This window comes from Zalophus californianus, chromosome 10 (genome assembly GCF_009762305.2).
Source record: "Zalophus californianus isolate mZalCal1 chromosome 10, mZalCal1.pri.v2, whole genome shotgun sequence".
In the NCBI taxonomy this organism is placed as follows: Eukaryota; Metazoa; Chordata; class Mammalia; order Carnivora; family Otariidae; genus Zalophus; species Zalophus californianus.
In genome coordinates, this window is record NC_045604.1 from 108,253,814 (window position 1) to 108,268,221 (window position 14,408).

Genomic DNA, 14,408 nt, shown 5'->3' on the forward strand with positions numbered 1-14,408 from the left:
TCCAAATAACCTACAATAGGCTACTAAGGTTCACAACAGAGAAGAGTATGATAATTACAGCTAACACAACAGGTTTAGTGCCTACTATGCAGGTACCAATCACCCTAAGAACTTTAACTTTTGTATTTAATTCTTCAAATATCTCAGGGTGGTAAGAGGCTTCTCATCCATTTTCAAGACTTCAACCAAAAACCACTGAGTGGTATTTCGATGGGCAAAATCAAAATGCAGTCAGAAAAGCATGGGTTTACTCTTGATATGCTAAAAATCTCCGAAAGGATCCTGACTCCAAATGGAAGTCCTCCGTTCCACTAAATCCTCATGTTTCCCTATTTACCGCATACCCACGTATTTAACTCGGTACGAGTTCTCTGGTGTCACATAAAATAGGACATAGAATCAAAAGTTTTCCCACACTGACTACATTTATATTTTACTCCTGTGTGACTTCCTTAATGAAAACCTGACTTTTATGGAGGTTCCTCAAAAAGTTGAAAATAGAGCTATCATACGACCCAGCAATTGCCCTACTGGGTATTTACCCTAAAGATACAAATGTAGGGATCCGAAGGGGTAATGTGCACCCCGATGTTTATAGCAGCAAGGTCCACAATAGCCAAACTGTGGAAAGAGCCAAGATGTCCATCGACAGATGAATGGATAAAGAAGATGTGGTATATATACACAATGGAATACTATGCAGCCATCCAAAGGAATGAGGTCTTGCCATTTGCAACGACGTGGATGGAACTGGAGGGTGTTATGCTGAGTGAAATAAGTCAATCAGAGAAAGGCATGTATCATATGACCTCACTGATATGAGGAATTCTTAATCTCAGGAAACAAACTGAGGGTTGCTGGAGTGGTGGGGGGTGGGAGGGATGGGGTGGCTGGGTGATAGACATTGGGGAGGGTATGTGCTATGGTGAGCGCTGTGAATGTGCAAGACTTGAATCACAGATCTGTACCTCTGAAAGAAATTATGCAATATATGTTAAGGAAAAAAAAAAAGAAGATAGCAGGAAGGGAAGAATGAAGGGGAGTAAATCGGAGGGGGAGATAACCATGAGAGACGATGGACTCTGAGAAACAAACTGAGGGTTCTAGAGGGGAGGGGGGTGGGGGGATGGGTTGGCCTGGTGATGGCTATTAAAGAGGGCACGTTCTGCGTGGAGCACTGGGTGTTATGCACAAAACTAATGATGTAATGTATGGTGATTAACATAACAATAAAAAATTTTTTAAAAAAGAAAGAAAAGAAAACCTGATTTTTGACTGATTCTCCACTCTCATTATATGAACGTGGTTACTGCCCACTATGAACTCTTTTACATCTAACTTGAACCAATGAAGAATGAGTATAAAAAACAGGCATTTTGTGGGAGGGTATGTTTGCCAGAATATACACACTGTAATTATATGTTTCAAAAAAAACTTTTTTAATTCTTCAAGCAACCTGTGGAGGATATGTCCTGTGAGAATCCTCATTGTATGGAAAAGGCTCCAAAAGCCTAGGCACTTACCAATGTCAATACCTACTAATTACAGGGCTGAGACTCCAACCCAGGTCTGACTTCAGGACACACATCTTAAACCACCACACAGCAGAAAACGACTGGAGCCCTCTAGCACACCAGACCTGTACATACCAGAATTACCCAAACAGCCCTGCCAGTCTGGTAGTTTACCACATTTCAACGAATGTACAAATTCAGCCAAATATTCATGTAAACATTAACAAGAAAAAAGTCACTGTGAAACCCATCAAGAATTTCCCCCAAACTTAGGCTATCCTTTTCTTGAAAATAGCACATGTCCTGTCAACTCTAAGAGAGTAAATAAACCACAAGGCGGAAAAAAACCTGTTGACACACTTTCATAAATGCTATCCGGATAAACACTTACCTCTTGTGTGATGGGCGGCCTGAACTGTTTGTGGAGCTCAATGATTATTCTTAGACAAATAAGAACATTCTCTTCATTTTCCGTCTAAAAAAAAAAAAAAGCATTTAAAAAAGAGTTATATTTCTGAGATTATTTTAATCTAAAGATTATAGACTATCTTCCAAGCATTTTCCTGTTATACACACCCTGCATCAGCCAACTCAGATTTGATTTGTTGAACACAGAACACAGAACATAATTATCTCAGATAAGAAGCTCTGGAGGTCGTTGGTGGACCATGGGAAGGGCATCCTGCCAGTAAGCTTTGGAAAGTAGTACTCTGACAGATGAAAAACTGGCACTTAAGGCAAGTCACACCATAAGCGAAGGTCTTAATGGTCCAAGCGACACTTCTTCATTGCTTGAAAATACTGTCCAAAAAACCCACTATGTTTTTATTGGACCAGCTGCTAAACACTTTACATTCTTGGAATGGGGTGTCTTCCACACCTTACCCATGGGAAGTTAGGACTCATAGAAAGGTCAGCCACACGGCTAACATGATACAGTTCAACACACGGCAGAGCCGGGATCTGAATCCAGCTCTATCCCCTCCAAAGCTCATCCTTCCAAGGGGCCCAGAAACACAACAGAATTCTAAACATATCGAGACTAAGAACAACAGGAAAACAATTTAGAGGCCAAAGTAACAGGCAAGTACCAGATGGATTCACCTGAAGAATGTGAGAAACTCTTTTATGAGCATCTACTGTGCCTAAAGCAGCACAAAGCCAAAGAGCCTTGCACTCTGAGTTTGTCAGCCCAGCCCTGTCCAAAGATTTCCACCATGACTAGTCAATTCCCTGTTGACTCAAAACAAAGAATCTTCAATCAATTATTTCTTAGTAATTTGGTCAGCAAAATGGGGAGGGAAACGGACATTAAGAAAATTTTTACCCATGTGAATCAGAACTTTAGTGAAAGGGAAGTAGTTGTGTAATACCAGATTCCACAGTAAGAAAACCACCGACAATCTAGATATGGCTAAATAACAAGAATTCTCAAAGATTACCTCTAAAAAGCGAAACATCACAGACAGAACATTTTTTGTATGAGGACGAAGATGTTCGTTGGTTGGTATCCTGTGAATTATTTCAAGTACTAGCTTCCTCAGTTGCTGATGAGGAAAAATAAAAAATGTAAATATCAAATCCTCCCAAAAGTCCCAAATAATCCTTTTGGTCTGTAAGTTACACGGCTATCTGCACCCAGCAGGGGGAACCACCAAACTACAAGACAGACCCCATTTCAGAAATAATCCTGTAAATTACTAAAACATAATCCCAAGTATGTACCACAAACCATTCAAGATTTCTACAGTCGTGCACCAAATCAAACAAGCCAAACTCTCCCTCTTTCACAACTAATCATTATTTTCAGGGGAAGGGAACCAGTGTGTGAATGTCTGGTGGATTTCACATGAAAGAGCACAACACAAACTGAACTTGGTTTGGGATCTCCCACCAACACAGGTTTGGTTTCTACAATCCTCTCCCCAACAACTGATTACACCACCAGTTGACTAAGCTTTCAGGATTCGGTCTACGGAGCCGACAACTGAAAGGTAGGTCAAAGGTGTAGGCCTTTGAGTGGTACAACATAAAAATTTGGCAATAACTTTATTTGGCCATAACTCTCACTGGCATTATGGTAATTTTTAAAGACTTATTTTTAAGAAACACGCTGAAATAGTTATAGAAAAAATTGATAAGACTCTTACAACGATCAAAGTGGGGAAGGGGGTGCAAAGAGTGGGTAGGGGTTCAGATAAAACCGGTCAGAAGTTACGAGAACTGACAGTAGAAGAGCAGAGGCGGGCACTGGGTATGGAGAGGGCCACCAAAGGGTCATTCCCTCATTTTGTGGATATTTGAACTCAGTGTACACACGTCATCAGCTGGCAAATGTGAATGACTTAAATTAAAACCTTAACTGAGGAGGCATGGTCGGGGACAGAGTCATCCTTACATGACAAAATCCGATTTTAAAGTGGAACCCTAAATTTTCTCAGGTGTTTTAATTCATAAATGCTTGCGATCTTACAGCATGACATTCCTCCCCCTGCCCTCCCCCCACTGATATTTCTGAACAGATTACCTGGGCTGGTTTCTCCTGGAGAAACTGAACTTCTCCGTCTTGAAGAAATGTGAGAAATCGAGGGATGATATGTTCCAGGAACGTAGAATACTGAGGAGATGACGTTACATTCTAATTATGCAAAAATAAAAGAAAACCCCATTAAGTTTGTGTATATATTTCCCTTTCAAATTCACTACATTATAATCTCAAGAAAATATAAAACATTTTAGCTAAGCCAACAGTAATTTTTAATGCTTTTAGAACCTTCAGTGGTAACATAGGTTTAAGTAAAAGGATCACTGCTTCTGAAATCCAATTTAAGATATAAAGTAAATGTGAAAATTTACTGTTAAAAGTAGAAATACTGGGGCGCCTGGGTGGCTCAGTCGTTAAGCGTCTGCCTTCAGCTCAGGTCATGATCTCAGGGTCCTGGGATCAAGCCCCGCATCGGGCTCCCTGCTCTGCAGGAAGCCTGCTTCTCCCTCTCCCACTCCCCCTGCTTGTGTTCCCTCTCTCACTGTGTCTCTCTTTGTCAAGTGAATAAATAAAATCTTTAAAAAAAAAAAGGTAGAAATATTAATGCTGGGGAAAACGTGAAATCTGGCACCTGTTCTAGAGACTCTACCACAACCTAAGCATGAGACCTCTGAAAAATCATTTAGCTTCTAGATCTTAGCTTCTTCAAGTGGAAAATGAAGTGCCTCAACAAACTGTCACCTTTTTCTAATCTGAAAAGCTAATTTATTGGTCAGATCTATATTAGATGATAATCTAACCTCATCTATTATTAATCCCAGCGCTGATTTTTTTTTTTTTTTTTTTTTACGATTTTTATTTATTTGACAGAGAGAGAGAGTGAGAGAGGGAACACAAGCAGGAGGAGTGGGAGAGGGAGAAGCAGGCTTCCCGCCGACCAGGGAGCCTAATGCGGGGCTCGATCCCAGGACCCCGGGATCATGACCTAACCCGAAGGCAGACACTTAACGACTGAGCCACCCAGGCGCTCCCAGCGCTGACTTTAAAAGGAGAAAGGGAAACGAACCTCTAGTCTGGAGACAGTGCGGTAAAATGACTCCGAAGCAGTTTCTGGATCCCGCTTAGGAAGTAGGAACCTTGGGCAGTAACCTAGCCTCTGTGCCTCAGCGCCCCTACCTGTTGACTGTCATATTGTTTCCCACCTTATGGAATCACGTAAAGATCACATGAGTTAATGATGTAATGTATGGTGATTAACAATAAAAAATTTAAAAAAAATAAAAAGGCAAAAAAAAAGATTACATGAGTTAATTTAGGACATAGTGAATGCTCTACGGTAAATGCTCACTAATGTCATCTGGTGTTATTACCAGGGCACCTGTGGGCTAAATACTGAGCTGTGTGTTTTACTCGTTCTCACTCAGTCCTCGAGAGCCTAAGGTAAGTGTTATCTCCATTTCACAGGTAAAGAGGCTCAGAGAGGTTATAAAACTTGCTGAATTATCAGTTCATAAGCTTAGAAGTGTTCGGAAATTGAGTCTTTAACAGCCAAGTTCTTTCCCCTATTAAGGCCTCACTTGCCCACTCAACAAATAGTCACTGAGGCTCAATCATGTGCTCAGTGGGAATAAGACGAAGAAAATAGAGGGGCACCCGGGCGGCTCAGTCGGTTGAGCGTCTGACTCTTGGCTTTGGCTCAGGTCACGATCTCAGGGTCGTGAGATTGAGCCCCATGCCAGGCTCCGCGCTCAGTGGGGAATCTGCTTGGGAATCTCTCTCTCCCTCTGCCCCGTCTCCCCGCTCACTTGTGCTTGCCCACGTGCACTTTCTCTCTCTTTAAAAATAAAAATAAAAAAAAAAGGAAAGCAGATACAATTCATGCCCTCGGAGATGGGGGAGGCAGTCAAGTGCTGGGAAGACAGATTAAAAAAAAGAACAAGTCGTTAAGCAGCTGCCTTCGGCTCAGGTCATGACCCCAGAGCCCTGCTCCGCGGGGAGCCTGCTTCTCCCTCTCCCACTCCCCCTGCTTGTGTTCCCTCTCTCTCTGTCAAATAAATAAAATCTTTAAAAAAAAGAACAATACAGAATTACGATGGAGGAAACACTGGCAACTAAGGGAACACAATGTACTGGATGGAACCAAGGGCAGAGAGCGCCTTCCTCAAGAAGGGATGTTTACACTAAAACTTAAAAGGCCAGCAAGAGTTAACCATGTGAAAAAGCAGAAAAGAAGAAGATTCTTAAGAAAAGCCTATGCAAAGGCACAAAATTATGAGAAAGCATGGATGTAAAAGGCACTAAAACTCATTCAGCACCGCAGGGGATGGGAGCACGAGAGCAAGGGGTTCAACTGATACTATCGTGAGCCTGACAAGCCCTTGAGAGGAGGCATCTGGGCAGTTAATTAAATAGAAGTGTCTGAAACTCCAGACACTGATCTGAGCTGAAGATAACGACGTGGGGTTGTCTACCATTATACGGTAATCTTGGAAGAGGAGTCTATGAAGGAAGACACAGAGAAACAGTGTCTTTTCACTGAAATCCGCCTAAAATCGGATTTCAGGCGCCTGAAAACCAGAAAAGTGTTGCCACGGGAGCCAGGAAAGAAAATCGTGTGATTCTTGGAATGTGTGCCTGAGCACCAGGCTCCCCGGCCCAACCCAGGGCTCCATTCACACAGAACACCGTGGGAGAAGCCCTCAGGTACCTCCCAGCCTCTCCCCAAGCAGGCTGGGAATTCACTGGGGGCGGGAACCATGCATGTCACCTTTCAGCCCCAAAGCTTAAGACTTTTTACAAAATACCCACATTCAAGGATTCAAGGAAGAAGATTTCCACTGGAAGATTACCAAGGTTGCCAAGAAATCAAGCTCAACTGCACATAAGCCCATACCAACCGCTGCTTCCATAGTTTTCAAAACAGAGTTTCAAATTCCTCCGATAAAAAAGATTCATTCAACAAGTTGCCCGGTTATTCTGCCAGGATTTCAACTCAGCCCCCAGCTTTCTGATCCATATGAGTTTTTCATGTGAGTTCTAACTTGAAGGTTCCTTTATATCCTGTCCTGAAAGATGGCCCACAGAACCTTTACCTAGCCCACAATTTTATTCCTAAATGCTTAGCGAAATGTGTTCCTAAGACTCCTGAAACCATTAGGATTTTTTTTTTTTTTTAATCTCACTCAGCTCATTCTGATATTTTTCTGGGGTGGTAGTGGTGGTAATTTAGAATTACCTATGGAGGGTCATTCTAGTATTTAATTCTTTGAAGGGCTGAGTCATCCGAATTTCATGGAAGGCCAACGTTTCTAACATACAGATTTCCAAAGTCACAATTTTCGAAAGCCCCAAGTACACTTACTGCTTCACTGCCTTTTAGTTCTGTGAATTTAATCAACGTGTCTGTGACCAAAGTCAGAAATTAACTTGCTAACTGCCAGACAGGACAGGCGAGAAAGGGGTGGGACACTTAGTGCCCACAGAGGCCGGACACACGCGTGCTTTCTGCGGGCTCCCCAGCTCCCCCGTGACTCCACCCTCTCAAAGCCCGCTGGGGCTATGGTTCTCAGGGAGCAGTTTTTCCAAAAACACAGAATGCAGGCCCATCATGTCCTGCCTCCCACCTCTTTTTTTAGCTTTTTTGTTTTTTGGGTTTTTTTTTAACAGCTTGCGTTAGCAGCTTGGGCAGAAGAGAAAGCTCTTTAGCTCAATCTCTAAATATCTCAGGATTTTTTTTCCCAGCTCAGTTCAAGGCAACAAGTCCTTAAAAACGTCTACTTAAAATAAAACCACCAAAAAAACCTCCCACCAAACGGAAATACTACCCAGTGCTACAGAGAGTAGGGCACTGATTCAGTCCCACTAGCATTTATTTGATCCTTTGTAATTCAAATGACCATGCCAGAAGCTAAAAACATTTTATCTGCTGTTCTTAATCACATTAACTGAGAAATGTTTTATTATCCCTACTTTAAAAAAAAAAAAAAAGAAAGAAAGAAAGAAAGGTGACCTTCTCTCCTGCCTATGCAACTAACAGCATGAAACTAACCATGAAGTTGGACAAAAAACCAGGGAACAGTTTTCAGGTGCTGGACAAGAGGCAGGGCTAGACCACAGCCTCTAGGAGGGGAGATTATAATGACCACCATGGCTCTCAGCCTGTGTACACATGTCCTGACCGGAGCTCAGCAGGCTGGCACCCAAGGAGAGCAGGATGGTCCTACTGAAGTGAGGAGCAAACACAAGTTCTGAGCAGTTCAGGTGGCCAGAATCTACAAAGCAGAGCCCCAGAGAAACAGGAACTATAGCAGATGGTCTTCTCTGAGACCTTGACTAAGGACTGGACTGCACGTATAAGTAAGATGAGGTAAGACCACCTGAAGCTTACCAGACAGTGATGGCTTCGGGATTGAGAGATCTCAAGAGGTATCAGAGGTCCAGCAATGTTGGAGGATGGTGGGGTTCCAGCCTGGACACAGTGCCAACACTTTCCTACCACCTCTTTAACATCCCAGACATCCTGCTGAGGAAGGACCATGCCCTAGAGGAAAGCCTATTCTGGACCTCTAAAACAAGCCAAGCCTAAAATCAACCTCTGATGATATCCATGGGAGCTGGAGTTTGGAGGTTGAATCTGGCCAAATTAGAGAGACCTGGGGAACACCTTAGCCTTCCCACAGCATAAAACCAAACCTATGCACGTTCGAGGAGGTCAGCTAGGAACTGAACTGCCTATCACAATCAAAATATCAGTACTCTTCAGAGGGAGGTAACAGAAGTCCCTATACTTCACCTACAGTATTCGCCACATTATCAAAAACTACTAGACAATGCAAGAAGCAGGATAACGTGACCCAGAGTCAGTAGAAATTAATCCTCATCTAGCCCAAATGCTAGATTTAGCAAAGACTTAAAGGCAGTCATTATAAAATGGTCCAAGAATAACAACAAGATGGTACTGATACACGATGATGATCTCTGTGAAGAAGGGAAATCTGAAAGAAGAACCAAATGGAAACTCCAAAACTGAAAGTATAAGAACTGAAACAAAAAAACGTAAAAAGTAAACTGAAACTTTTAAAACCTCTCAGCCAACTGGAGAGGACACAGAAACAGTGAGCAAACCTGAAGACAGATAATAGAAATCATCCGATCCAGAGAACAAAGGGAAGACTGAAGAAAAGTGAACAGAGCCCAAGGACCCATAGGACATCGGGAAATCGTGGAACGTGAGGCTCAGAAGAGAGGAACTGCTCAAGGTCACGCAAGTGCTCTCAGTCCACAGTAACACACCCTCTATTACGTGAAAGTAATGAATCCACAATATAAGTCTGAGTGCATCCGGAAAGTTTATGCCTCAAAATGGAAAAAAGTTTAACCACCAAAACCAAAGCAACATCCCTCAACGTCACTTGAAGTTCACGGTCACTAGTGTGAAGAAATTGGACAACGCTGCACACATCAAATTTCAGTTCTGAAATACAATAAACCACATTAACAGAGAGAACGATTTGTGACTCACTAGTAAGACTGACAGAGAAGCGATTGGAAAGTACACGTGATTATTTACCTCACAACGAAAAAAATATATTAAGCTCATACCTCAAAATTTTCACTAACTTCTTGCATCATTTTTAACTTTGTTTCATCAGCTGTAAATGACAAGACAAGTCATCAGGTAATTGAAATTATGTTAAGGATCTTCATAAAATTATTGGATTTAGTAAGAGAAGCAATCAGATCTTATCAGTTTGACTGTCATGGTCCAACAGAAGGCACATAACTAGTTCCCTACAACCAGTCACACACATTCACACTCCCAGACGTACGCGTGCACGCACAAACAAGGATACACACACACACACACACACACACACACACACACGTGCCTCTTTGGGGCTCCAGCTAGTAACGCTCATCACTTTGCTTCTCCACAAGGCAGAGAATGGTAAAATTAGGGTAAGAGTTAATATTGCTGTTCATCTCAATGTGCACATCATTTGAACTGATATCAATGAGTCACAATAATGCATTTCTTAATAACAAGAAGGATCAACTCACGTGTATTTACATCCGTGAGAGCTGCCACAAACTGAAGGTATTTTTTCATCAGAGTGGTTTGGTCAACCACCGTGGCCCCCTGTGTTGCAACAAATGCCATTTTTTTTTTTTTTTTGAGTTGGTTTGTTTCTCAAGAGAAAAGTATCAGGTCCATGAGTTCACCCAGCCTATGAAAAGAAGCGTATGGTTAGCCAACTTATTGAAGGCACAGGCTCACCGTCTCTATGAAAATCTTACCTAAATGACTGTATTAAGCTAAATACTTTTTAATTAACCCACAATACTATTCCCTCTGCTTTTTTGGAAGTAAAATTTACTTGCATCCATTTTTCCTATTAATTTCTAAACATTATTTTTTATAAATGAAGGCTTCCCCCCCTTACTGTAAATCCTTTTTTCCCTAGGCCAGGGGTGGGCAAATTCTCTATAAGCCAGACAGTAAATATTTCAGCCTTTGTGGGCTCTATCACAACCACTCAGCTGTGTTACAGCCAGAAAACAGCCACGGACCACACATAAATGAAAGAACATGGCTGTGATCCATAGAACTGTATTTATGGACACTGAAATTTGAACTTCATGTATTCTCAAATGTCATGAAACATTACTCTTCTTTCAACTTTTTCTCAACCATTTAAAAACGTAAAAATTCTTAGTTTGTGGGCTGTATAAAAACAGGCAGCTGGGGGCGCCTGGGTGGCTCAGTTGGTTAAGCAACTGCCTTTGGCCCAGGTCATGATCCTGGAGTCCCTGGATCGAGTCCCGCATCAGGCTCCCTGCTCGGCAGGGAGTCTGCTTCTCCCTCTGACCCTCCCCCCTCTCATGTGCTCGCTCTCTCTCTCTCTCTCTCTCTCTCTTTCTGTCTCAAGCAAATAAATAAAATCTTTAAAAATAAATAAATAAATAAACAAACAAACAAACAGGCAGCTGAGGGGCACCCAGCAGGCTCAATCTGCGGATGCAACTCTTCGTCTCAGGGTTTTAAGTTCCAGCCCCACGCTGGGTGTAGAGGTTACTTAAAAATAAAAATCTTAAAACAACAACAAAAAACAGGCAGCTGACTGGATTGGGCAACCTCTACCCTAGGTGACTGGTTATCAAACTTCAGTGGGCACGAAGATCACGAGGTGCCAAAGGTGGGCCTCCAAGCGCTACCCAGAGGCTGTGGTTCAGTGAGAGGCCCAGGAAGCTGTAAGTTTTGCTTGCAGCTAGCCCAAAGTAGGCACTTAGAAAACGCTGCTTGCATGAATGAATGAATGAATGCATGCATGCTTCAGGTTGTTGATGACCAGAGGAAGAATTACCTCTCCAGGCTGACACCTACATAGAGGGAGACCTGGTTTTTGTTTTAAGAGCACTCACAAAAGTTTCTTGAGAACCTGGTGAATTTGCTTTTACACATCTTCCTTGTATATATAACCGCTTAATTCCACTCTGGATCAAGAGGCAGCTTCATGACTTAATTTTCTCCTTCTTTCTGCAGACCTTTCAAAAGCCCTCCCTACCGGAAGCCCTTCCTAGCAGCTCACACACCGCTGCCCCGAGTGATGGGGACCCCCTGACTCCACAAAGCCTCTCCGGGCCACTCTCTTCGAGACACCAAAGCACTTCTCCGATGCAGAGGAGCCGCCCGACTGCTGCTCTGTCGCACTCCTCCGGCTCAGAGCAGGAAAACTCCCTGAGACTGAAGAGGGGGACTCTGTCAGCCCCGCTGGATGACCTGACTACTGCTTCCTCTTTCAGGTCACACGCCCTCCTCCAAACACGAATGCCCCCCATCCCTGGGGACCCAAGAATCAGGGTCATGGCATCTCCGTGCCTACGAAACTTGTGGTCGTGCCCAAACTCCTTAAAAGCTTGAACCCCCTCTTTCACCAAAGTCGTCCACTCTTCCATTTCCCGGGGCCCCAAGAGGCCAGGCCCCGCGTCCTGCCAGGCCGGGGGTGGGGGGGGGGGCGGGGGGCGCGGGGGGCTGAGGAGGGAAAACGGCCCACCGCGGCTATCCGTGGGAGAGCGACTCGAAGACGCCGGGGGCCGAGGGCCTGGGCCTGGCCTCCGTCGGGCCCCCGCGTCCCGGCCCAGGTGGGAAGGCCGGAGCCGGCGCCGCGCCCGCGCACCGACAAACGGCCCCGCCGCCCCGCCCCGCCGCGCCGAGCCTGGGGCGGCGCCGCCGGGCCAGAGGGGGCGCTGTCTTCGCCGCTACCTTCGCTCTCCGCGCCGGGTCGGGCGAGCCGAGGGCCTGCGTGGAGGCCGGGAGGTGCCAGGCTGGCCTGCGGGCGCTTCTGGGGGAACCGGGCCCCAACCCCACACTCTCTCTCCGCCGTCTCAAACGGCTCTCCGCTTCCCTCCTTTTGTCGCCGTCTCCGGACACCCAGCGTCCGCCCCTCCAGGCCGTGGTACGGCGAGCGCCGAGGGCCAATTCTCGCGCCGCTTAGCCCTCCGCCTCCCAGAAGCTCCCCAGCGCGGCCAAGCAGCCGGAGACTACAGGGCGGCCGCCGGCTCCAGCCTGCCGGGCTGGACACTCATGGGGGCCGGGAGCGGCGGGCCTGGGGACCGGGCACACAGAGCCTACCTCTATTGCTGAGCAGAGCCGCCGCGCCGCAGAGGCCTCCCCACGCCGGACCCCGCCGCACCGGTCCGGGCCTCCGCGCGCACCTCCCGGGGCCGTTCCGCCGCCCTCCCGCGCCTGCCCGCGCTTACCCCGATCTCGGCGGCCGGCCTCCTGCAGACCCGGCCCGCGACCCCCAGCGAAGCCCTGGCCGCCACCGCCGCCGTGCAGTCCCGCCCCCGCTTAAAGCGGCTGCGCCCGCCGCGGGAGAAATAGGTCCGGGCGCACCGCCCCCAAGTGGGTGCGGCCTGGGCGGGCGGCGGGAGCGGGGAGGGGCGTTGCTCCCGGGTGGGCCCGCCCGGCCCTTTAAACCTCCGCCTGGTGGGCGGGGCCGCCTTCAAGGTTGGAGAGGCCCGCCAGTGCCGGTCGTCTTTGGGCCCCTTCTGCCCTAAAATATGCTCGCGGGAGCCAGGCCTGGGAAGGGGAGGGGAGGGACAGCGGGGGCTGCTGCAGGGGGGTGGGCATCCGAGGGGCTCCCTTAGCAGGCGGCGGTCGGGCCAGGAAAGAGTCCATCCCTGAACTGAATGTGGCAGGCCCGGCGGGGTTTCCTCCCTCCTCCCTTCCTGGGGTCATTCTTAACTTAAGTTCGAAAGGGGAGGAGGCAAAGCAGGGGCCTTGGGAAGGCGAAGGCAGAGACAGACAACGAGACCCTGCAAGCAAAGGAAAGCCCGGGTGTTCTGCTCGGAGGTGGTGGGCCTGCTCATTTGCTCCGCATATACATCACCCAGAGGCTGGACCACAGACGATCTCTGTCAGCTCCTGCCTGGTGGGGCAGTGACGAGAAGGAGGGACAGTGGGGCAGAACGCCCTGATGCCCAAGTGAGATGGTGTGGGCAGGATCAAGACGCCTTAGAAGGGAAAAGTACTCTTGGACCTCACCTACGACTCCATCTAGAAGAGTGGTTGAATAGTGAGCGGCTCCGGGTTACCCATGGTTACCACGTTAGATGGACAGAGCAATAAAGTGATGACCTCTCTCCCCCACCTCCAGGACCTGGCTCCACCTCCCCTTTCCTGACAATATCTCACCCCCCTCCCCCCATCATCACTAAGGAACATCTTTGTGTTCCCTTCCCAGACAGATACATTTCACACTTTGTAATAAACGCAACCTGCAGTACCTGGAACGTATCTGGGAAGAAAGGTGCCTTATTCAGAAGCATGCTCCTTACTTGTTTAAAAATGTTGCCACTCAAGAACAACCCTCTGTTGAACTGCTGGGAATTTATATGAATGTATTTAGTGTCACTTATTTCTGCCCTGGGAGAAATAAAATGGGTCAGAATACCTTTTCCCCCATGGAAAAATTTCTTGCAAGCAAAATCCTCTCTACTCCTAACCACCCCGCCCCCCGAAAGTAATAGGTCCAAAGTTGGGGAAGGTTTAATAATCTGAGGGCTGAAATCAGTGTGCAGACAGTTATTGTTTCATATTGTTTGGTGGGAAGGGGGTGGAAAAGAAAGCAGGAGATAGATAAATCTTTTGATAAGTTTCAGATTAATTGCACAGGCTAAAGTCTTATAGTTAAGCCTAGCTCTAATATTGGCTAATTGCCTGCACTTCTCATGGCCCTAGCTTCTCCTAACAAAGTACCCAACACACTATTACGATTTTTGCCTGTTTTCTTGTCCATCTCCTGAACTAGAGGTTAGAGACAGTGTCAACTCCATCCCTATCAGGTAAATTAGATTACGCCCGTCCTCCGCTTAAAACCCTCCGAAGACTTCAGCTCATCCTCATT

At 46.2% G+C, this 14,408-nt stretch overlaps 1 protein-coding gene across 12 annotated transcripts in view; it reads right to left on the minus strand.

The window, feature by feature from the left end:
• LOC113932077 (transformation/transcription domain associated protein) overlaps positions 1-12,890 on the minus strand; it is a 113,886-nt gene extending 100,996 nt beyond the window's left edge. For 5 of the 12 annotated variants that reach the window (XM_027610510.1, XM_027610506.1, XM_027610511.1 and 2 more), the window contains exons 1-5: positions 10,060-10,159; positions 9,601-9,650; positions 4,042-4,152; positions 2,957-3,061; positions 1,906-1,989 (exon numbers count right to left, since the gene is read on the minus strand). In XM_027610510.1, coding sequence (XP_027466311.1) covers positions 1,906-1,989; positions 2,957-3,061; positions 4,042-4,152; positions 9,601-9,650; positions 10,060-10,159 — 450 coding nt within the window. The other 7 variants (XM_027610507.1, XM_027610509.1, XM_035722076.1 and 4 more) reach the window with 4 other exon arrangements.
• Positions 12,891-14,408: the final 1,518 nt, after the last annotated feature.